The 25,448-nt window shown below is 40.6% G+C and overlaps 1 protein-coding gene and 1 pseudogene across 3 annotated transcripts in view; both read left to right on the top strand.

Moving 5' to 3' along the window:
• The first annotated feature begins 206 nt into the window (after window positions 1-206).
• On the top strand, window positions 207-657 carry LOC133260690 (small ribosomal subunit protein uS11-like; annotated as a pseudogene).
• A 3,266-nt stretch (window positions 658-3,923) lies between these two features.
• The window catches only part of MTDH (metadherin), a 54,592-nt gene continuing 33,067 nt past the window's right edge, over window positions 3,924-25,448 (top strand). The window contains exons 1-2 of one of the 3 annotated variants that reach the window (XM_061439303.1): window positions 3,924-4,677; window positions 19,860-19,961. In XM_061439303.1, the coding sequence (XP_061295287.1) occupies window positions 4,294-4,677; window positions 19,860-19,961 (486 nt within the window). In that variant the 5' untranslated portion in view covers window positions 3,924-4,293. The remainder of the gene's footprint in view (window positions 4,678-19,859; window positions 19,962-25,448) is intronic. The other 2 variants (XM_061439302.1, XM_061439304.1) reach the window with 2 other exon arrangements.

The following is a 25,448-nucleotide window of genomic DNA, read 5'->3' as shown; positions in this document are numbered from 1 at the left end:
AAAAAAGAGGAGAAACCAAGGGGTCAAGAACAGTTAAGACTGGGTTCTACTACAAACTCAGCCACTCTGATTCTGTGGTACAACCCTTAGCCCTCTGAAGCATCCTTCTCTTATATGAAATGAGAGGTTTTAGGTAGAACTTCTTCAGGTCTCTTAAAACTTCCAAACTAAGCTCTTTCCAGTGATGAGTCTGGAGATGTGCAGAAATGGCACCTTGCAGGGGGAAAGAAAAAGAAGAACAGGCCATCAGCCTTGGCCCTCGGGTGGCTGAAGAAGAAAATGTATTTGGTGTGTGCCACACCTTTGCATCGTTCATCGACACTTTTGTCCGTGTCACCGATCTTTCAGGCAAGGAAACCATCTGCCATGTAAGGTGAAGGCTGAGATGAGTCCTCTCCATACGCTGCCATGTTGGCTGCCTAGGATGTAGCCCAGAGATGCAAGGAGCTGGGCATCACTGCCCTCCACATCAAACTCTGGGTCACAGGAGGAAATAGGACCAAGACTCCTGGACCAGGAGCCCAGTCAGCGCTCAGAGCCCTAGCCCGCTAAGGGATGAAGATTGGGCTGATTGAGAATGTTACCCCCATCCCCTCTGACAGCACCCGCAGGAAGAGGGGTCTCCATGGCAACCATCTGTGAACAGGACTCCTCAAATTGTTGTTTTGTTAATAAATTGCCTTGATGTAAAAACAAAAACAAAGCCTCTCAAACTATAAGTGTTACATGCTGTGGGCTATGGCTCAGGCAATGACCGTGCCAGGATTCTATCCTCATGAAGTTCTTATGGGTATTCACAAAGCTATTTAGTTACAAGCGTATTCATGACAGAATTGCATTTAATGGCAAAAAACAAGAACAGCAACAAAAAAACTTGTAAATAACCTATCCAATAATAAACTATGTTAAATAAACTATATAGTAGAGCCAGATCATAGAATAAGTATTTATTGTGCAAACCTGTTAAAAAAAATTAACATCAAGTATATACCGCTGAGAAACCTTAAAATTATAGATTGGTAAAAACTTTGTTAAAAATACTATCAGTGAACATGGAGCACGCCACTCCTGTATGCAGCTGTTCCTTCCACGTGGGTCACTTTTCAAAAAACTGTTAACTGTTTTATTGAGGTATATTTAACATAAACTACAATATCTAAAGTACACATTTGGTAAGTTTTGACATATATAAACCCATAAAACCCATATGCCCATAAAACGAGAATAATAAAGATAACATATCCATCACTCCCCAACGTTTCCTAGTGCCCCTTTGTAATCACTCCCAGCCACCACTCCTTGCTCACTCGCCTCCCCAAATCACCACTGATTTGCTGTCACTATAGATCAGTTTGCATTTTCTAGTTTTATATAAATGAAATCATACATTACATACTGTTTTTTGCCTGGCTTCTTTCACTCCGTATATTTATGTTGAGATTCACCTATGCTGCTTCATGTATTTATTTCTGAGTGGTATTCCATTGTATGGGTCATTTTGACTCCGAATTAGGAGTCTTCATTCCCAACCCAGTTGTTTCAAGAAGAGAGGTTTCAGCAATGACATCTAACATTTCTTTTAACTTTACCATTTTCAAGGAATTAGGATATTCCAGGCCAGGCTTGATATTATCTCTTTTAGACACCGCTTGCTTTGCTTTGACTCTTTCAAAGCATTGCTTCATTTAAATTTTACCTAAATTTCATTCTGCAGCAAGTTAATAAACCTAACATTGTAGGGCTACTAGTATGTTCCTGGTGAGTTTTATCAGCTGGGTTCTATCAAGTGACATGAATGCTGATGTTATTAAATATGTCACTAAAATGTCACCTTGCGTTTGTCATTAAATGCAAAACAGTAATTAGTGTATGAATCCATTTTTGTTCTTAAATTAAAATACTTTAAAAGATGACACAAAGCTATATGTGAAAAATGATTATATCTGTATTACCATATACAGTAAACATTTTCTTTTTAAGGTCAAAGGAGAATCACACGGAAAAAAAAAAAAAAAGGTGATGGGATTTTACATAATCAGTATTTGCCAGACTGCCAAAGAACAGGGATATCCAGCTACTATTATTGTATAATAGCTTAATTCATAAGCCCTCACGTGTTCACCTAGAATGGGGTTCTTAGGAAAGATACCCTCATGTCTCTGGAACCAAAGCATAAATGTAAAATTGTAAACCTACTTTCATAAATATAAATGCAATTTGGAACCTTTTAGAGATAAAGTAGTTCCAAATACATCTTCCAAGTTTTTGGCCTTGTAATTTACACTGTCTTTAACTACAGTCTTTAATAATAAGTCTGTATAAAGCTTGGCTAGAGTAACAGTTTATTATTTACCAAACTCCCTTTCACTCATTAATCACAATATGCGTTACAACACAGTTGCAAAGTAGGTCAAAATACTCCTAAATACATTTCTGGCATTCGGTACTTATTACTCCCCTTTCTAATCTTTGAGAAAGCCTGCATTTAGTTCACTTAAGACACTTGCTAAAAATGCTAATTATCATTTAACGATAACACATCAAGTTTTCTCATAGGGAAATACAACGTCAAAACCCTAAGGCAGCCGTGAATATCATCTTTGTATTTTTAAGATCTGAAAATTCACTTCTTCCTAATGTTACCCAGATATGGTCAACGCAGCATACAAAAAAGAATTTTTGGAAATTCTCTGTGATCTTTCACAAAAGCTTAAAATAGAACGCAACGAAGGAACTACTTCATCTACATGTAAAACACAATCCAATATGCCTCACATTACTTCTTGTTAAACTGCAATAGGAAAATAATACTGCCCACGTGCCTTCCAACTTTTTTGAGTTCTGGCGAATGACAGGAACGAAAGCCAAGAGCGAAAACCACGAGAAAGCGCCCTTGGTCAGGCAGGCAAACTGTAGACACACAACTTGGAAGTTGAGACAAACCTAACTTATGAACGAAACCTAGGCCCCGAAAGAAGAGTGCCCGGCTTCGGACTCAACTGAGCCCAACTCTGGAAGCGTCTAGCTGGATCCGTGATCCAGTGAGTAGAAGCCGCTTCCACCCCAACACTACTCCCAGAAAAAGAACGGAGAAAAGCAGACAGCTACTAGGGCGACTTGGACCTACACCCCGTGACCTGGTTCCTCAGTCAGTTCAGTCACTCAGTCTTGTCAGACTTTTTGTAACCCCATGGACTGCAGCACGCCAAGCCTCCCTGTCCATCACCAACTCCCGGAGTTTACTCAAACTCATGTCTATTGAGTCGGTGATGCCATCCAACCATCTCATCCTCCGTCGTCCCCTTCTCCTCCTGCCTTCAATCTTTCCCAGCATCAGGGTCTTTTCATATGAGTCAACTCTTCGCATCAGGTGGCTGAAGTATTGGAGTTTCAGCTTCAGCATCAGTCCTTCCAATGAATATTCAGGACTGATCTCCTTTAGGATGGACTGGTTGGCTCTCCTTGCAGTCCAGGGGACTCTGAATCAAGAGTCTTCTCCAACACCACAGTTCAAAAGCATCAATTCTTCGGCGCTCAGCTTTCTTCAGAGTCCAACTTTCACATCCTAGCTCTTCACCCTCTTGCAAGCCACGCTCCCCCACCTCCCCGGCCCGCCGCAGCCCCCAGGCTTCCTCAAGAGCCCCTCCCCTGAACCCATTCAAAGCGCCACGTCTCCTAGCTCCTGGCCAACAGCCATTCCGCAGAGGCTTCCTCCAGTGAACCCCTCCCAACCTCCCGCCCAGATCACCGGTCCCCAGTGCTCGGCTTGCCTCCGGCAAACGCCGAAAAACGTCCCAGCCGACCGCCTCAGCCGCGTACTCCCTCCAACGGCTTCCGCCCCGCCCGGCCTCGCCGCGCCCACGTGACACTCACGCCCCGCCCACCGTCGCCCACGTGACCCGCGGCCCCGCTCCGCCCCCCCCGTCGCCTCCCGCTGCGTGGATCGCGGCCGGAGCCGCCATTGTTCCGCCGAGGGAGGACGGCGGGGGCCCGGCACTGGCGCGGAGACGCCGCTTAGCGGCCGCCACTGGAGACACTCCCTCCCGCCGTCCCCCTCCTTCTGGCGGCGGCGGAGTGAGGCTCTGACGAGGGGGGAGCCGGGGGAGCACCCCCTCGTCCTCTTGGCAGCGGCAGCGGCCGGTCCCCGGCTCCGGCGCGAGGGGCGGCCGCAATGCGCTCGGCCTGAGACGGTCGGGCCCCGGCGCGTCCTCGCTTCCCTCGACTGTTCCACGGCGTCTCAGCGGCCCGGCGTCATCCTGTGAGTCCCCCGGCTCCCCCTGACGGGGAGGGAAGATGGCTACACGGAGCTGGCTGGACGAACTGGCCCAGGAGGCCGAGGACGGCTCGGCCCGGCTGCAGGAAATGCTCTCGGTCGGCCTGGGCTTTTTGCGCACCGAGCTGGGCCTCGACCTGGGGCTGGAGCCGAAGCGGTACCCGGGCTGGGTGATCCTAGTGGGCACGGGCGCGCTCGGGCTGCTGCTGCTCTTCCTGCTCGGCTACGGCTGGGCCGCGGCTTGCGCCGGCGCCCGCAAGAAGCGGAGGAACCCGCCCCGCAAGCGGGAGGAGGCGGCGGCGGCCGCGCCGGCCCCGGCCGCTGACGACCAAGGCGTGCTGAAGAATCTCAGGAGCGAGGAGCAAAAGAAGAAGAACCGGAAGAAATTGCCGGAGAAGCCCAAAGTGAGTAGGGGAGGAGCGGCGGGGTGGTCGGTGGGTGGGGAGCCCCTTACCCCAGTCGAGCGATCGGGAGGCCAAACCCCAGCCGCCCCCGCCGGGAATTCGGCATAGGGGACCGAGGGAGCATAGTCCAGAGCCGGGATGCAGCCTCCCAGGCGGAGGCGGCGATCGGGGGACACGTTTCTTGGGGAATGGTGGAAACTCAGGAAGTATAGGACCTGGTGGGGCAGATCTGTTTGGAGGAAGGAAGTTAGACTGTTTGAGGGGTACGTTTAAGTAAAAGCCGCCCGGAGGTCGAGACAATTTGGGGACCCTTGACCGCCGGAATGACATGCCAAGCCGCTGCACACACACCACCCCCCACCCCGAGGCCTACTTGGGTTAGGCTGCCTGTGTGTGCGGAGGCCGACGGGACCTTAGGGTGGCGTTGGGAAGTTGTGGCAAGACTGCTCCTGGAAGCCCAGAGCCTGCGTGCTCAGGTCCCGCCGAGGTGGGAGGCAGTGGAGGCGATAACGGTGACCTAAAAACTCTGGGGCTTACTCGAGGATTAAAGGTACCCAGGTCTGGACGCGCTTCCATTTTAGTTAGGGCTCTAGAAGGGAAATGGTTGCCCACTCTGCTTCTGGTGCATGTGGCCCCTGGAGGCCGGAACAGGAGCCCGGCAAGACGGAGTCTGTCTTCTAATGTACTTTGGGGTACACGGCCCTCTGAGAGGGCGCCAAGGCAACTTCAGCGGAACGGTGTGGGAGGTTTTGAAATAGGGTAAAAAGGATGACAGAGCAGAATGGTGCCGGGCTGAGAAGAGGGATCAGGCGCCCATTTACCGGACCACGTGTGGAAAGGCAGAGCATCACGACCGTCTTATCGTGCCTTCGCCTTTTATTTCTGCAGCCTTGATTGCCATGTCCCCCATGGTTCTCCCATTAGAACTTTCATGGTTTTATTTTACTTCTTTAAAAATAGCGTATAGTTGACCGGAGTATGGAGGGTGTGCAAAATTGGAAACAACTCCTAACCTATTTTTGTAGCCACTGGTTTTAGCGCCTCACCTTTTCAGCACAATAAGGTTCTGTGAGAAATGCCCTCTGGTTTTCGCTGGACAGTGAGCGGTATGTACGTGAAAGTTAGTCGTGGAAACTAATATAGGAGACAGATTCAAAAGTAATTTTAATATCTTGTGGACTGACATGTGCTGTAGAGGTGTGAACAGTGTAAATGAGGTTTAGAGAGTTGAAGGGATTTGGAGGAATTTAGCAAAGTTATGGAGGAAGTCAGATTTGAATTCAAGCTAAAGTTATGGGAGTATGGTTGGTAACAGTACAAAAGATGACACTGTATTAGAGTTGTGACAAGTCACAATTACTGCATTATTAGGTCTAGATTAGACCTGCTGGTTAACAGGATGCAAGATATGTACAAGAACTAGAAACGGATACAACTTTGTTAGTATGACTACTGCCTTAGGTTAGGAGAAGGGAAAATAGAATTGATTTGGAAGCTGTGTAATAATATTTAAATTTGTGAAGAGTATCAAGGTTTACCAGAAAGTAATGTTATGGTGGAAACCTGGCTCCAAGGTAAAAAAGAAGGTGATCTTGAAAAAACTCGCATTCATTCATAAGCCTAGGACCAGTGTGGATGAAACAGGTTGTGAAAATTTCAAAGCCCTGTTTGCGCCTCTCAAATTTCAGACAGACTTAGGTCAACAGACAGGTGCCCATTCGAAGTGCATCACAATACTTAGATGACCCATCTGAAGAAGGAACACAGACAGGCTCCTGTGGAACTTGTGTGGTGAAAAATACTCCTCAAACTTAGTATTTGTGCTAGGGGGAATGAATAAATAAATCCAGTATTAACTTTGGAGAATAGAGAATGGGAAGGCTGACAGGGTGGTTGAGTGTTAATTGCAAAAGCAAATATGTTTGCCTACCTAACAGTAAAGATGTGTTGGAGAAGTTTATCAACATTTACAAAACTGCTTTCAAAAGTTTTGACCACAACCTAGAGAAAACATTTTACAATACCCCCCCCACACTAGTCTCTTTTTCTTTAATGATATTTGTGACTTATTAAATTAGTTTCACATTTGATTTGCGGGGTGACCCACAGAAAAACACTGCTTTATAGAGTTAAGAAATCCAAGCTTCCATTTAGTTAGTTATTAGTTGGTTAGTATTCATATGCTTCAGCACTTTGCTAAGTTTCTGTTTGGGGAAAAGCAGGATACTGCTTGCAAATTGAAGGCAGTAAAAAAGGAACACCATATTCTTGCGTCTTACAGTGAAAGGGATACAAAAGCAAAAGCTCAGTGTTCCCCAAGGAACTTCTTTTCCAGTTGTGGAAAAAAGATATCAGAAACTTAACAGTGCAACCTTAGTGAGTGCCCAGGTAGCCAGGAAAAACCTTTCATGGAATTTGACTTTGAAATGGGGAGGAAATGGACATTGGGAAAGGCTGAAGAAATAGCAAAGGCTTGAGGGTAGAAGACTTAACTCTGTTGGCCTGGCAGGAACTGGAACTCTGAACTTGAGTGAGGCATTTAGCCTTGCTTCCATTAGCTTATCTTGTTTATAAATGGAAGATCTTACTTGGGGTAAAACACTACAGCACTCCTCAGACTGTCCACCCTGACTACTTGCAGTAGTTACTTGGAATGCTTGTGAAATTGTGTAGATTCCTGAGCCCAACTACAGATGTAAATTCAGTCTGTGGAGCTAGGTCCAGGGAATCTGCTTTTTTAATAAGCTCCCTTGCCTACTTGAAAATCATTGACTGCAGTAGTGCCATAAGATTCAAAGTATAAGAGAGATTTCTAGGTGCAGTCATGTTAATCTTATAATCGATCTTTTATTACTACATCATTCTGATGAACATTTTGGATATACTTAATTCTGATTCAAGTGGATTCAGGAATGTCAACTACAGTTTTTTTGAAAGGACATTCTGAATTTATTTTTGTCCTTTTTAAGTTTTCTCTTAAATCATTCCAGATTTCACAACTCAAATTTTCAGTTTGTTTCTAGTTGCCTGTTTTTATGAATAGAGTAGATGTCATTTAGCTTTTTAAAATCTCTTCATAAGCTTTTTTTTTTTTTTGATTCTTGTATTGGTTTGCTTTTTATCCCCTAATACCTTGCCATAGGTGTTTGTGTTCATTCCCCTGTTAAAAGTGAAGGGGGTGACACTTTTTACTGGACTTATCACTGTTTTCTTACATATGTTTTTCTTGACACCTCGTTCATCATGAGTATTAAGTAGACACTCAGTAAATATTTTTTTCTTGACTTAACCTGTATAGTGATTTAGGTGGATGTAAACAGCAACCCACTCCAGTATTCTTGCCTGGGAAATACCATGGACAGAGGAGCCTGGTGGGCTACAGTCCGTGGGGTCCCAAAGGTTTTTGGACACGACTTGGCAACTGAACAACATCTCAAATAGCTGGTCTTTAGCAGTTACTGCTTTGTGTTTCAGCTGGAAGCAGGTAACCAAGATCATCATCAAAGAAAATTCATTTTTCATAAAGATTTTCCATAGTACCATTGTTAATATCTATAAGCTCAATAAATAGGGTTTTGTTTGCTACTGTATAACCTCGCGTAGTGGTTGGCACTTGATAAGTAGTTATTGAATGTTAATACAGTAAAATGTCCCGCCAATGTATGTATGCAGCTTGCTTCTATTTTTTATGCCTAGAAGACATCCATGTGAGCCACCTTTTTATTTTTACAGTGAAAAATGGCTGTGTTTGCCTCATCTGGTATAAATTTTGTAAGGTCCATCTGTCTACAGCCAGCAAATCATTCTAATAGTAAGCTGTGTCTTTTGTAGTAGTTACTTCTTTTCCAGTTTCACTGCCACTGCCCTACTTTCGGACTTTATTACCTTTTGCTTAGGCGATCCTAACAGCATCCTAACTGGTTTTCCTGCTTCCAGTCCCTTTGTTGCCAATTCTTTCTACCCACTCATGCCAGTTAAATCTTTTTAAGTGTTAGTCACTCAGTCACGTCTGACTCTTGGCGATCCTGTGGACTGTAGCCTACCAGACTCCTCAGTCCATGGGATTCTACAAGCATGAATACTGGAGTGCGCAGCCATTCCCTTCTCCAGGGGTTCTTTCCGACCCAGGGGTCAAACCTGCATCACTTATGTCTCTTGCACTGGCAGGTGAATTCTTCACCGCTAGCACCACCTAGGAAACCCAACTCTAATCATGTGACTTTCGAGTTCACATCCTTTCAGTAATTCCCCAACACTTGTTGAATGAAATTCAGTGGCATGGCTCTCAAGCCTTTTCATAATCTAATCCCATCTTAGATTTTATCTCTCATACGTGGAGAAGGAAATGGCAACCCACTCCAGTATTCTTGCCTGAAAAATTCCATGGACAAAGGAACCTGGCGGGCTACAGTCCCTGGGGTCATAAGAGTCAGCCACAACTGAGCTCATCAGCACATTACCCATAAGACATTACCATTAGCTAGGTATCAGTGTCTCTCTATTCATATTACCTTCTTCTGTTCATATGATTTCTTCTGAAAGGCCCCCTTTTTCTGTATCTCTGCCAATTTCTACCTATCCTTAAATGGCCCAGCTACATTGCTACCTCTGCTATAAAGCTTGTCTCTAGCTCCCCAGATGGAGTTAGTTTCTCTTTCATATACTTATATTGAGAGCTAAAACAGAGCATTGCCTGGAAATGTGCTTGTGGGATGACTCAAATTTTTTCATAACTCTATGCATGTCTAAGAATGACAAGTATTGATTTGGGAGTTAGAAATAACTTTTAGCTAGTAGGTGAATTTGTGGATATGAAATCTCCAAATAATGGCAATCAGTTGTTTGTTTGTATCTATAACTGAACTAATGGGTTTCCCTGGTGTGACTCACTGGTGAAGAATCTGACTACCCATGCAGGAGATGAATGTTCAATCCCTGGGTCGAGAAGATCCCCTGGAGAAGAAGTTGGCAACCTGCTCCAGTGTTCTTGCCTGGAAAACCCCATGGACAGAGGAGCCTGGTGGGCTACAAACCATGGAGTCACGAAAGAGTTGGATGTGACTGACGGACTAAAACAACAGCAATGACTGGACTGTTCCTCCTACCTCCAGAACCTCATGTCTAGATGCATACTTGATTTCTTCAGTAGGAAACCTGATGTTTATCTCAAAAACTTCTAACATCTCCAGCACAGCACTCATAATACCCTGCCTTCTCCCAGTTGTCCCCATTTCTGTAAATGGTAAATGACTCTGCCTTTCCTTCAGTTATTCAGGCCAAAAATCTAAGAATCATTCTTGATTCTTCCCTTTTCCTTATATCTTCATCTTGTTCACCTCATATCTTATCCTTCAGCAAGTGCCATCATTTTTATCTCCAAAATATATATTTAGTCCAGCTACTTTCATTCTGTTTCCACCGTAACTCACTCGCACAGCAGTAGCTTCTGTCGGCTGCCTCCAGTCATTTCTCAACACCCTAGTAACGAGGCTTTTTAAAAGCAAATCGCCATCTTGTCTAAAACCAATATTTTAGTAATTTTTGCATTTAAAATCTAAACTTTTTTCCTGTACAGCTCAGCAGCTGCTTTTCTTTCTAAACAAACTTGACTCAGCTTCCTCTCATTTGCTACCTTCACTTACAGTAATCCTTTGCACTTCCTCAGGCTCTTTCACAACCCAATGCTGCAAACTTGACCCACTGTTCTAATCAGCCTTTAGATCTAACTTTGAAACTCACCCTCCTAGAAAATACTTTCCTAACCACCCTATTTGAAATAGTCACCCCCTTCGGTGTTCTGTCTCAGTCTTTTGTATGTGTTTCCTTTATTATAGTTTGTAAATTGTTTATTAACTTCTCCATTTACTTTTGCTCCGGGTTTTCTTTTCTCTCGTCCAGATTATAAGCGATGCTATCTGATGGCAAACAGTGACTGGCGTATTAGAGCCTTTGGTAGCTATTTGTTAAATTAAATCCTGAATGATCTAAAATGATATCTTACTGTTTAGCTGGATGGTCTAATCTGTTATTGAGATAAATTTGTCTTTTAAGATACTCTCAGTAGGATTATGTCTTTTATACATAGGTAGTGGTTTTGCCATATTATCTCAGGTATTACTAAAGTGACATGTCATCTAGAGGATTTTCTTTTTCCCTTTAAGTTGCTAATGTTTTAAGCCTTGAATACTCATTTAATTTAAAAATCTTGAGTGATAGTAAAACTTGAGTTTTACTATCTTGAGTGATAGTAAAAAAATCCCTGATTTTACCAAAAAAAAAAAAAGAATCTTGAGATTCAGAGAGATCGACTTACTCAAGGTCATAGAGCAAAGGCATTTCAAAGGCAAAACAATATCCTGATTTCTAGCTTTAGAACTCACTGTTATTTCCATTATACCACTCTGGTTTTGATAGCATGTTCCAGGATATTACACTGCATTCAGAGAACAAATCTAATTTTCTCGGTGAGTTATAACTTTATTGCTTTTAAATTTTACTTTTAAAAACCAGAAGTTTTTGCTGAAAATTATAATGACCTTTACAGCAGCTCCAGAGTTTTGGCTTCATTTGTTTGGTCATATGACAGGACTTTTTCATCCTGTCATTTTCTTCTGCCAGAGGCACCGCAGAGAAGACCTTTAATAGTTCTGACAGAAAAGACCTTTAACAGTTGTGTTCATCTCAGATACCAAGAGCAGCAGTAAACTCTCTGAGCTCTTGTTTTTGTTGCACTTCAGCATTATTGGGTAATGTACTACTTTTCAAGGTTGTGAAAGTCTTGAAAGCATTTTAAAATTATTAGGAGTAGTATTCAAATAAAATCAAGAGATCTATGTGAGGAGTTGGTGTTGCTTGACCAGTTTTTTTGTTGTTTGGGTGGAGGGGGATTGGTAGTTAATTTGTATTTGTTTGGTTTCGTTTTTTTGGTCACACCATGCAGCTTGTGGGATCTTAGTTGCCCAACCAGGGATTGAACCTGGGCCCTTGGCAGTGAAAACATGGAGTCCTAACCCCTGGCTTGCCAGAGATTTCCTGACTAGTTTTTTGCTCTGTTTTCTCTCCAACTAGTAGTTTGGAGAGAAACTACTCTCAAATCATCTCAAAACTACTTTCTCAGATCCATTTGAGAAAGAACTACGTGGATATGTGTCCACTGACTGTATCACCTGTAATCCTTATCTCAGTATCCATCTGATATAAAACCTTAAAAACCAATGCTGTATTTAGTGTTTCAAAAATTATCTTTAGCATAACTTGGCCGTTTGATTGGTATTGAGTATCATCTATAACAGTAGTCCTGAACATCCTTGCTCTTTCAGAGTTAACAAAGAGATGTTTTAGAATCCCTGAAGAGGGTTTAGTTTTGTCTAGCTGTTCAGAAGGCACAAGGATCTTTGTGTGCTCCTGTATTCAACTCTGCAGCCCCATGGACTGTAGCCTGCCAGGCTCCTCTGTCCATGGGATTCTCCAAGCAAGAATAGTGAAGTGGTTGCAGTTCTCTTCCAGGGGATCTTCCTGACCCAGGGACAGAACCACATCTCTTGCGTTTCCTGCATTGGTAGGCACATTCTTAACGTCTGCAACACCTGGGAAGCCTGTGCAAGTATCTTTATCCTAAAGGAAATACCTCAGTATATATAGCAAGATTTTTGCAAATTTGATTTTTAGGTCATATTTATAAGATTATTCTCCTAGCTTTTAAGAGTTAAAAATTGAGGTTGAATTTAAAAGCAAGTTGATAAATTACTGTGAGTGAAGTTGTGTACTGTAATGTTTAGCTTATGTAATTGATAGTGCACAGCATTTGACAGAAAGAAGCACACAGTTTGTGTTTTTAAATAAATGACAAGAAATTGTTCTACCTTAAATATGTATCAGCACTCTTCCTAACTAAAACTAAGAAACTGACCAAGACTAAGTCTTGTCCACTGAATGAGATAATGCATGTGATTGGCACATGGCAAATGTTGTTCAGTCGCTCAGTCGTGTCCAACTCTTTGCAACCCCATGGACTGCAGCAGGCCAGGCTTCCCTGTCTATCACCATCTCCCGGAATTTGCTCAAACCCATGTCCATTGAGTCGGTGATGCCATCCAGCCATCTCATCCTCTGTCGTCCCTTCTCCCGCCTTCAATCTTTCCCAGCATCAGGGTCTTTTCCAAGGAGTCAGTTCTTCACATCAGGTGGCCAAAGAATTGGAGCTTTAGCTTTAGCCTCAGTCCTTCCAATGAATATTCAGGATTTATTTCCTTTAGAATTGATTGGTTTGATCTCCTTGCAGTCCAGGGGACTCTCGAGAGTCTTCTCCAACACCACAGTTCAAAAGTATTGATTCTTCTACCCTCGGCCTTCTTTATGGTCCAACTCTCACATCCATACATGACTACTAGAAAAACCATAGCTTTGACTATACAGACTTTGTCGGCAAAGTAATGTCTCTGCTTTTTAATATGCTGTCTAGGTTTGTCATAGCTTTTCTTCCAAGGAGCAAACGTCTTTAAATTTCATGGCTGCAGTCACCATCTGCAGTGATTTTGGAGTCCCCCAAAATAATGTCTGTCACTGTTTCCATTGTTTCCCCATCTATTTGCCATGAAGTGATGGGACATGGCAAATACTTGGAAGTTTCTAGATCTGTCAGCTAAAGATGTTATCTGTGGAATTTCCATGATGTCTTGCTTTTTTTTTAATCATGGACATACTATGTAGACTTGTGCTTCCCAGTATGCAAAGTATAATTTCTTGCTAAGCAAATTGAGACTGCAGCGAAGTAGTAACTTGTCCAGGGTGATAGACCTTGGGGATTCAACCGTGATCTCAGCTTGCTTTCAAAACACATACTGTTCTCCTTTTAGAGGCCAGGGATGGGGAGGTGGGGAGCCAGGGCAGTTTTTTCTGAGCTATACCTGTCTTCCTTTGCTGGGGTCTAAGCTTTGTGAGGACAGGGATTGTGCCACACTTGTCTTGTTTCAAGGCTTTAAGAGCCCTGCTTATTACTCTACTGGGGTCATTTAACGGATACTGAGTGAATGAACACGAGTAAATATTGTGTAATCTTTTTTAGAATACAGACTGTAAGCAGCTTTTTAAGAAAAAAGATAGTACGACATGTCTCTCGAGCAAGCCTGGACTATTTCTAGCCTATGAGAGGCTATATTTATTCATCATTTGTATTCTGTTAACTTCCCAAAAGAATTTGTGTCTGCAGCATTGGGCCCATTGGATACATGTACAGTTTTTTAAGGCTCTTGACCACCAGGACTTAACATTCATTTTGAGCTTGTTAATACGAAAAAAGACTTGAATGCTGGAACATAGGGTGAGGATATGGGCCTTTATAGCTTTGGAGAGGAAAGGATATTGAAGGAAAGAAACTGTTTCTTGAACATGTAAAGTATGTTTTCACATCTTCTCTCATTTACTTTAACAAGAAGCCTATACAAGACAAATTACATATTTTCTTCATATTTACAGATGATGAAGTTGAGGAGTAAGTTAAGGAAAATGTTTAAAATCACAGTGATTATATATAGAAGTTGGACCTTAATCCCAGGTTGTCCACTCCAAACCCCATAGACTTTTCATATTTCACTTTTTTTGGTAGTTAGTAGACTAAGAAGTTTCCAAGAAATTTGAAGTCATGGGTTTTACATTTTGTGACTAAAAATAAAAATTTACATAATTAAGTAAAAATAGGAGTGTAAAATGTTAAACCTTATATATGCTTACTGTCGCTTTAGATTCTTTTTAAAAAATATTTATGTATATAGCTGCATCAGATCTTTGTTGGGTCATGTGGAATCTTTTGTTGCTGAGCATGGACTGTAGTTGTGGCACACATGCTCTCTAGTTACAGCACAAGGACTCAGTTGTTTAGTGGCACATTGGAGCTTAGTTTCCTGACCAGGGATTGAAACCAAGTCCCCTGCATTACAAGACAGATTCTTAACCATTGAACCACCAGGGAAGTCCCAGCTATAGGTTCTTTTGAAATTTAGAATTAGAATTTTAGAAATTTAGAATTTGAAATTTAACAGATACATAAAGGTCACTCAAATGGAGTAGAAGTCTGTTATTAAGCATACCTTCTTATTCTGAACTTTAAGACTCCCAGAGGGCAGATTTCTTTCATATGTCCATGTCCCTGAGGCCCCTAGCCCAGTGCCTTGTACTAAAAAGTACTTAGTGTGTAAAGAATTGTATGAAATTAATAAATTGGAAACTAACATAAAGAACTTTATTTCCTTGAAATCATAGTTATTAAATAAGACCCTTCTCCCCTGCTGTGTGGCCCCCTCCTCCCTTTTATTTTCATGATTGTCAGCTGGGTGTTTTCTTTCTGCATTATCACCCTCCCAAAACACACACACACACATGTTCTTTTGCGAATGTATTTTTAAGAAAGATCTGGGCTGGGAGTTGAGGAAATGTATTAATATTAAGGTTGACATGGCATTGTCTACAAGTTTATCCACATAAGAAATTTTATTTTTCTGTTACTGGTTGATTTTCACCAAATTTGAAGGATATTTTGGAGTGGTCTAATTTAAAGTATAGGTTGCATGCTATATATAAAATTAACTTTGGCCCTAGAGGGAAACACCTCAGAATTTTCCAGAGAATTTTAAACTGGGGCATAGAGAGAAGCTCATGTAATTCTAATCTATAGAAGTGACATTGCATGTATTAAGGCTCCATGACCAGAGAAAATACTTTCATGTAAAACTGAGTGTGGAAGTAATATTGGATTTGAAGTGTTAGTTTGTGATTAGTTCTTTTCATGTGAGCAAATCTACATAATACATTTTTATTTGTTGTTGTTGTTGTTGAGTCGCTAAGTCGAGTCCATCTCTTTTGTGACCCCATGGACTGTAGCCCACCAGGATCCTCTGTCCATGGAATTTCCCAGGCAAGAAGACTGGAGTGGATTGCCATTTACTTCTCCAGGGAATCTTCCTGACCCAGGATCAAACCTGTCTTCTGCATTGGCAGGTGGATTCTTTATCACTGAGCCACTAGTGAAGCCTTCATGCTTCCATTTAGGGATTTACTAATTTAAATGTGGTTAATGCTTTTCTGGATTACTGTGATGGTGTGGTCAGCCACCCAGAGCCAGACATTCTGGAGAGCTAAGTCAAGTGGGCGTTAAGCACTGCTGTTAATAAAGCTAGTGGATGTGACAGAATTCCAGTAGAACCCTAGAGGATGATGCCATCAAGGTGTTGCCTTCAATATGTCAACAAATCTGGAAGACCCAGTAGTGGCTGCAGGACAAGAAAAGGTCAATCCTCATCCCAATTTCAAAGAAGAGTAGTGCTAAAGAATGTGCTAGCTATCAGACAATTACACTCATCTCCCAAACTAGTCAGGTCATGCTTAAAAGCTTGCATACTAGGCTCAGCATTATGCCATCCAAGAACCTCCAGATGTCCAAGCTCGGTTTAGAAAAGGAAGACAAACCAGAGATCTGGTTGCCAACATTTGCTGGATCATAGAGAAAACAAGGGAATTCCAGAAAAACATCTACCTCTTTCAGAAAAACATTGACTACACCAAAGCCTTTGACTGTGTGGATCATAATAAACTGTGAAAAGCTCTTAAAGAGACGGGAATACCAGACCATCTTACTTGTCTCCTGAGAAACCTGTATGTGGGTCAAGAAGCAATGGTTAGAACCCTGTATGGAACAACTGATTGGTCAAGATTGAGAAAGGAGTACCACCCAGCTGTCTGCTGTCACCCTGTTAGTTTAACCTATACGCTGAGCACATCATGAGAAATGCCAGGCTGAATGAGTTACACGCTGGAATCAAGACAGGCGGGAGACACATCAACAACCTCATATATGCAGATGATACCACTCTAATGGCAGAAAGCAAAGAGGAACTAAAGAGCCTCTTGATGAGGGTGAATGAGGTGAGTGAAAGAACCGGCTTAAAACTGTTTATTAAAACTAAGGTCATGGCATTTGACCGCATTACTTCATGGCAAATAGAAGGGGGAAAGGTGGAAGTAGTGACAGATTTCCTTTCCTTGGGCTCTAAAATCACTGTGGATGGTGACTGCAGCCATGAAATCAGAAGATGTTTGCTTCTTGGCAGGAAAGCTATGGCAAACCTAGACAGTGTGTTGAAAAGCAGAGACATTACTCTGCTGACAAAGGTCAATATAGTCAAGGCTATAGTCTTCCCAGTGGTCACGTACAGTTGTGACAGCTGGACCATAAAGAAGACAGAGCGCCAAAGAATTGATGTCCTGTGGTGCTGGCAGAGACTCCTGAGAGTCCTTTGGACAGCAGGAAGATCAAACCAGTCAATCTTATGGGAAATCAACCCTGAATACTCATTGGAAGGACTGATGCTGAATTTGAAATTCCAGTATTTTGGTCATCTGATGTGAATAGCTAATTCATTGGAAAAGTCCCTGATGCTAGCCAAGATTCAGGGCAGAAGAAGGCGTCAGAGACTGAGATGGCTGGATGGCATCACTGATAACATTGGACATAAACTTGGGCAAACTTTGGGAGATGGTGAGGGACAGAGAGGCCTGGCGTGCTGCAGTCCATGGGGTGACAAACACAACTGGGCAGCTGAACGACAACAGTGCTTTTCCAGGACAAGGCCTTCTTGACCAGTGGTAGCAGAATACAAGACCAGATTAGTGCTATTGGTGGTGGGTAGGAGAGGCACAACCACAATAGTGTATCCTTTCTTCCTCCTGTTGACTTTTTCTTTAGGGTCGGAAGCTTTTTATCAGTGTTTCATGATATCAGGCATTTGCAGGAAGTTGTTGATGACTTATGGAGTCCCAATAATTATGAGACCTATATAAAGCCCAAGAGATGGTGGAAAATTGGGAAATCCGCATAGACCAAGGGAACAGCTGCAGTTCTAGCCGCTACACAAGTCGATGTTGCAGAGAAGGAAGGAAAATCAGCAGGGATTGGAGCGTGGGACCACCTTTGGCTTGCTGATCATTGGAAGCCTATGAAATGGAAACTGAGTGTTCCTGATGACTGATTGAGGACTTCTGACTGTTCAAAAGGAGAGATGGTTTCATCTTTGATTTGGGCGGCTCTGTCAACATATTTGCAGTTGTCTCAAAGGAATTTCCTTCAACTTTTTGGTGGTTTTTTAATAGTTTTTAACCACTTAATTTCACCTTTTTACAGTTAGTATATAAATTGTTATTGCTTAGTCCCTAAGTTGTGTCCAGCTCTTTTTGCAACCCCAGGGACTTGTTGCCTGCCAGGCTCCTCTGTCCATGGGATTTCCCAGGCAAGAATACTGGAGTGGATTGCTATTTCCTTCTTCAGGGGATCTTCCCAACCCAGGGATTGAACCTGTCTCCTGCATTGGCAGGTGGGTTCTTTACCACTGCGTCACCAAGGAGGCCCAGTATATAAAATGACTCAGTTTAGTCGTTTACATGAGTAAAATGGAAGTATTTATAAGTGACTATGATAGTTTCCTGAAAGGATTAGTTAAATGAAGTTTCACATATATGAGGCTTGTGAGCTGCCAGGTAAAGAGATGGGGAACTGTGTGGACTTGAAGCTATGAGACTGTTCAGGTGGAGTACAGTTTACATAGAAAGGTGAAGATGACCCCAGAAAACCTGAAAAAATAAGTTTGGCTAGATAGAGGATGGTCTGAAATAAATGGCATGTGAGAATTGACAGGTAAGGTGGTGATACTGGAAAGTATTGATAGAATTAAATAAAAGTGTTGTATTCCTGATGTGGATATGGCTATAAGTCCAAGTCCCTTTCTAGGGTTTCTGACCATTCTTTGTGCACTGTCTCCTCCACCCCACCTCATCCCTGCCCCCCAGTATACATAAACAGAAATGAGAAGGATAGCATTAAAGGAGCAGAGCGGCACAGAAGAAAGAAAGCCAAACCAAGAGTAAGGACACCTGGTTTCAGCATTAGCCGTCTGCCTTTAACAAGTTGCTCAAAACTCAGCAGATTAAATTTGGATTAACTAGGAATTTAATCAAGTAAAAGACAGCTTTTGTTTTGATTTTTCTGCTGTAAATCTTGTCTGTTTTTTCCAACTGCATATCCCTGATAATTTAGCACAAATGTAGGTAATGTCAAATTAGAGGACTTTTGCACGTTCATATTGTTTTCTTGACTATAACTCTGCTATAATAAGTAATTGATGAAAGTTTGTTCTGCAAGAACTGGGAATAAAGCAATTAAAACTAGTATATTGATTATTAACTTACTGTGTTGAATATGAGAATGGGCAAGTGAAAAGAAGTAATAAGATCTAGAAAGAAGAGAGAATACAGATTCCTGGTCCTTTTCTTTAGAGCCCTGAATCTAAGTATATTTCTGGCGATGGGGCTCAGAAATGCTTAATTTAAAAAAAAAAAAATGAGTGATTCTGATTAAAACCTAGGATTGGTGTTCACAGACTTCATTCTACTCATGAAAATCTCTGAGTGCTATCATTTGGTTTTAGAGATGTTGGGAAAGCTGAGATAGCCTTTTTAAATTGTGGCATTGGGTTAGTAAAGCTTCTAAATCCTAGAATAGGATTGTAGGATTTACAGGGGACATTAGAGATTGTCTAATACAAAGACCAGTGAACTATGGCCCATGGACCAATATGGCCCTCCACCTATGTAAAATTCTTCGGCACACAGGCACACTCATTTGTTTATGTGTCATCTCTGGCTGTTTTTGTGCTAGCGGGGTTTTGTGTTGTAACAGAGACTTACACGGCTCATAAAGCCGAAAATATTTTCTGTTTGGCCCTGTACCAGAAACGTTCATGGACTTTTGAATAGATCAGACCTATCATTTGTACAGATGTAGAAATAATACTCAAAGATAATGAAATACTCTGAGTACACAGCCAGTTGGTGGTCAGAATGCAAGTACAATTTAGTTCTTGCTTCCATTCCATTATTTTTTGTTGGAGGTACTGATGCCTAGGTGAAATCAGAATATAAGTTTGTGGTACAAATTTTGCTTATAAGTTCATTCTTTTTTACACTACAAGTTCCTAGAAATGGTAGTCTGACAAGTCTTAGATGACACAGCTGTACAAAAGTCTTTTTAATTTGGGTTGGGGGAAGAATTTGATCATTAATTCTATTTCCTGAGTATAAATCTTTGGTTTGATCTGCCAGGCAATTTGATAACAGAATCCATTTTTGTTGCTCTGCAGCCAAATGGACGGACCATTGAAGTGGCTGAGGAAGAAGTTGTCCGAACTCCTCGAAGTGTAACAGCAAAGCAGCCAATAGAGACAGACAAGAAAAATGAAAAGGTAAGTTTGGGAGCCTATGAAATTATATGCAAGACTCTTAATAAAGAGAGTGACATACAAATGTTACATATATACCACCCCCCCATTTAAGGAAAACTAAAAATGTGAGCTTACCATAGTGGATGGATAAATGGTGAAGGTTTAAGTAAGTTGTGTGTTTTTAAGGAAGGATGTATCACTGTGTGTTTCTAAACATTGCTGGGCCGTTATTAAGCATTCTGCCAAAGACAACTTATTCACGACTTGAACATTTTTTATATGAATAAGGTTCCAGATATGTTACATATTTCTTACAGGAAAACAAAATTGTGTTACCTTTGCTAATAGTGCACATCTGACCTAAAAAGCTTGACAGATTGTCCTATTGTAGTGTTGAAGTAGATTTCTTTTGTGATAGCAGCATAATCATCTGTTTACTAGATACAATTTGACTTTGTTTAACAAGGAAAATGTTCTATACTCAGGTCATTATTAAAAGATTTGGGTGTGCACTGTTAAATTTTCAAATAAGACAGTGTATACCCCATAATGATACATCCCTGGGATTTTATTCATTTTCTAGTTGCCAGTGTTAGAACTGACCCATTTTTATTTGACTTAATTTAGCTTGTAAGTAGGCAAAATGTATAAGAAACTTAACAGTGGTACCTCCTGCTGTGGGCAAGAGACTTCTTACTTAATTCCTTTTGGTATATTAAAAACTGCATACCAGTTTTGCACAACCAGTGACACAACAACAAAAGAGATGAACTTGTGTGCCAGCTTTTGCTCATTTCTTATAATATCAGGGCTCCCATATTAGAAGATGCTGTCTCCTCTAGGCACTCCCTTATTACTACCAAACTTCTTGAAAATTAAAAAAAAAAAACTGCACACACATGCACACCCTTTTTTTTTTTTTTTTAAACCCTGTGCATACATAACTCCTTTTCAGGGGAAAGCAAACAAAAAAGCAGCCACAGGTAGGTAAGTAGTGTCTAGAAACCAAGGTACTGCAGCTCCTGCCCCATAGAATCTTGGTGTGAAGTGGTCGATACAGTTTCTTAATGCTTGTAATTTCAAAGTAACACTGAAGAACTGGTGAGATCAGTTCTGCCCCTGTAATCCAGTGAAATTGGTCTAGGGCCAAGATAACTGCAGGTAGGATAGCTTAAAATGAAGGATGGTTGTGGGAAAGAATTAAATATATGCCTGACTTGTCCTTTGGCAGTAAAATAAATAGAAAATTACTTGTATTAACAAATAAGCATACAGTTTAGGAATTGTGAATTTACAGTGTGAATAATCTATATGTTTAATATAGGTTTATACTTCTTGCATCTAATGTTTCCTTATTCCTGGGCTTTCTCTCTACTAGTGAGCATTTTATACTTAACTCCTGCTTCTACTCCCTGAATTATCCTGAAAAATGTGTAGTTGGAATAATTTATCAGCTACCATTTGTCTCTGATTAATCATATATAGATTGTATGTATATGGATGTAAAACCACAGGATGATTAAAATCATTCTGAAATATCTTATGTTAGAAAATAATTGTAATAGTTGACATTTGTCAAGTATCTATAATGTGACAGGCACTGTGCAAGATGAGGTAAATGTATTTACTCATATAGTGGGAACAACTTACTGAGCGCTCGCTGAGTGTACTTTTAAGACTTTCTAGAATATTTATACATGTTACTTTAATTATCCTTATAAGAACACTAAGGAGGTGGTATTATACCTATCTTGAAAATAAGAAACCTGAGGCTTAAGTTACCTAAGCTGTTACAAGTATAGTCACTTCTAACCCAGATCCATCTTGACTCCAAAGTCTGTGCTTTTTACTGCTTTGTATTATTTCTAATCCTTTTCAAAAACTCCTCCAGGCAAATAGTATTAGCCCCATTTACAGATAAGGGCTCTGAAGTATAGAGGGATTTTGTGACTTCTCTTAATTTCATGTATATTAATAGTTTCTGAACTAGGAATTGAACCCAGCTCATTCTGATGCCAAAGCCCATGCACTTTGTGATCACTTGGCAGAATCACCTCCTTTTAGCCACTGTTGCCTTCTCAGTGCAAGGCTTCTGCCTTCGGTTAGTTGCCTGTTTGATTTGACTTTTTGCTTAATAATAAATGTTACAACCCATGGCTGGTATTTCTTTTTTCCATCTTGCATCTTAAATTTATCCTTTTTAACTTGGTTCAGTCCAGCTCTCTTTTCAGTTAATTTTTTGTGCTGCGTGCTTTTATGTGTTTTAAATATGTGGGTTTTTTTCAGGTTTCTTATTGTCTGTTTTTATAAATAAACATTTTAGATCTATTAAGTACCTTAATATATATTATTATATATATTTGTTTTTGTCTCAGACTGACACCTTAGTCAATTTGAGAAGCACAATTTGCCCATAAAGCAGTTGGACTCTGTGCAGTGATACTGAATACCTTGTCTTGTCACTTGTTTGTTGTTGTTACTTAGTCACTGAGTCACGTCGTGAACCCATGGACTGCAGCCTGCTAGGCTCTCTGTCCATGGCACTTCCCAGCCAAGAATGTTGGAGTGGGTTGACATTTTCTTCTTCGGGGGATCTTCCTGACCCAGGGTTCAAACCTGCATCTCCTGCATTGGCAGGTGTATTCTTTACCACTGAGCCACCAGGGAAGTCCATCAATTGAGTAAGCCTTATAGATAAAACTTTGTCTAAAAAGCAGGTAAGACGAGCTATAGATCTTGAGTATATAAAGCAAGTTAAGCCACCAGGTTTTCATTTGGGTCCGTGCTTGACCCAAAAGTGCTTAAAGGTCAGTGTTTCATTGATGCTGGTCTCTAATAGAATATACATTGGTCCGTTAGCCGGGCTGAATGTATTGTGCTACTAGATGCTGAAAGGGAGTAAAGAAAAATAGAAGATGTACTTACCCTCAGAGAGATTACAGCCTTGTTAAGGAAAGGCAAACGGAAGAGAAGCTATCAGTTGTAAGGCCTTGAGTGCCAGGTATTCAGAGAAGAAGGATTATCCTATTTGGGTAGCCAGAAAAGATTGACTTAATTGCGGGTGGGGATGGTATTTCAGTAAGTAGAAGTGGGGGCCAGTTTTGGCAGAGGAGAGAAACAAGTGAACACAGTCATTGTTCATTTGAAATGAAAGAATATATTTAGACATACTCAAGGGAAAGGCCAGTCAAGTTTGACAGGTCAGGGTGGGGTGGGGTGTTATAAAAACTTAGATATGTTCAGCAATATTTATAATGAACAAATCAGCATTGCATCCATGATTGTAAAGGTCTGAATTAAGATAGAAATATAAAGGTGGTTAGTGAGAAAAACAACAAACGCAAAAATGTATATAACATTTAGTCACCATCAGGTTGTTGAGGACGAAGTCAGTGATTGTCCTACTGAAATATTCATTATAAGTATTAACAGCTTCTTACATTTTGTGATGTACACAATGTACAAAGTATTTCCACATCTCTTAATCCTAACGTACAACTCTGGGGAGGAGGGTATTATCTTTTTTTTTTAATACAGCTAATTGAAAAGAGTTTAATAAATTTCCCAGAATCACAAGGAATGGTCTCAATTTCTCTAAAATAGCAGTTCTCAAAGTGTGGTCCATGGACCCCTGGGCAGAGGTTCCAAGGACCTTTTTTGGGTCCCAGAAGACAAAACTGTTTTCCTAATAATGGAGACATTGTCTTTTTTACTCGAATTCTTGCATTAATGGTCCAAAAGCAACAGTGAGCAAAACTGTTGACTCTGTAGTACAAATAAAGTCAGTGACACCAAACTAATAGTGGTTGAATTCTTTTTTTTTTTTTTTTTTTCTTTCAAGTGGTTGAATTCTTGACAGTAGTCTACTTACAGTGTAAAAAAAACGCTTGTTCCACTTTAAAAGTATCCTTGATGAATCTATAAAAATGATAATTTTATTAAATCTTGACCTCTGAATACATGCCTTTTCATTATTCTGTATGATGAAATGGAAAGTATGCATAAAGTATGCTGTGTGCTGAAAAACAGTGGTTGTTCCTTGTTACTCCATTTTTACCTGAGAGAACAAGAAGTAAACAGGCCATGGTTGTTTAGACTTCGGTATTTGTAGAATTTTCTCAAAAATGGTCAGGACACTTCAAGGAAAACAACTGATAGTATTGTTGAAAAGTGCTTTGTTTCCAAGTAAAAATTAGAAATTTGGAAAATGTCTACTGCCATGAGCTTGACAACATCCCAGTACTTAATGAATTTATGATGAGGTCAGTGGTGATGTTAACATTTTTTTTTTAAGATATTGTGTATAATGGAATGCTTTTTAACCTTTTGAGAGATGTATATGCTCTGCTTAGTATAACTCAGCAAATCAGTATTTTCCAAATGCTCAATGACTGCATGTTCTAAAATTAGACAAGTATAAAAGATTCATTTAAGGTACAAGATCAGTGGGTTTTAATGTAGTATAGAAAGCTCATTGACGAAGTTTCAACTTCAACATTGCAACAGTTTTTAAGAAACTACATTTGACAAGTTTTGGTGTAATATTTTTTCCTTCTTCTATCTAAACTCCTTCGTGACTTCTCATTGTTCTTGTTGTACAATCTTGAACATAATCAAAGGCACTGTAGCTCAAGTCTTTTCCTACTTATCTTCTCTAAGCTCCAGACACATTGGTTTTCATTCTTTTTTGTTAAACAGCTTTATTCTGTGATATAACTTAGCTCTTTCATGTGTACAGTTTTAGTGTATTTACATAGTTGTACAGCTGTGACCACAATCTAATCTTTAAACATTTTCTTCTTCCCAAGAAGAAAACATGTGCCTGTTCAGCAGTTGCTCCCTGTTTTCCCTGTCCTCCCCTTGCAACTACTAATGTTCAATGTACTATCAAGAATATCACAATTACACAACATTGTAAAGCAGTTACACTTCATTTAACCAGTACTTTGCTATTTAACCAGGCTTTACAAATTGCTTTACAAATACATTTTTTTAATGCAAAAAAAAAGTAACACTATTATCTGGAAAACTACTAAAAAACTACTTCCAGTTACATATCTGCATGTACGTAGCTATATTTTTATATGCTTCAATCAAACAACGTATGAAAGTAAATTAACGCCAAAACATAATATGCAAATCCAGGTGTTTTTTTTTAAATGGAGCCAGATGCAAAAGATATTTGCACAATGTAAAACATGACAGTCTTCTCACTAAAATGTTTGTTTTGGAAAATAATTTGTTTATATAGGTACATTTATACAATATATAGTTTATTATACTTTGAAATAAGTTAATTCATATCTAAACTAATTCTTAACTTTATAATGGTAGATATCAATGGATACAACCCACACAAACAAAGGCTCTTCAATATTCTCAACACATTTTAAGAGTATAAAAGATTATCCTATGACCAAGACGTGTGAAGAGTAGTGTTTAGAAGACCAAAGACAAAATTATTCTGAGGCAGCATAGATTTTATACAAGCATAAACTGTAACAGCTC

The sequence above is a fragment of the Bos javanicus genome, chromosome 14 (assembly GCF_032452875.1).
Source record: "Bos javanicus breed banteng chromosome 14, ARS-OSU_banteng_1.0, whole genome shotgun sequence".
NCBI lineage: Eukaryota > Metazoa > Chordata > Mammalia > Artiodactyla > Bovidae > Bos > Bos javanicus.
The sequence above is the reverse complement of the archived record's forward strand: the minus strand, read 5'-3'. Positions and strand labels throughout refer to the sequence as shown.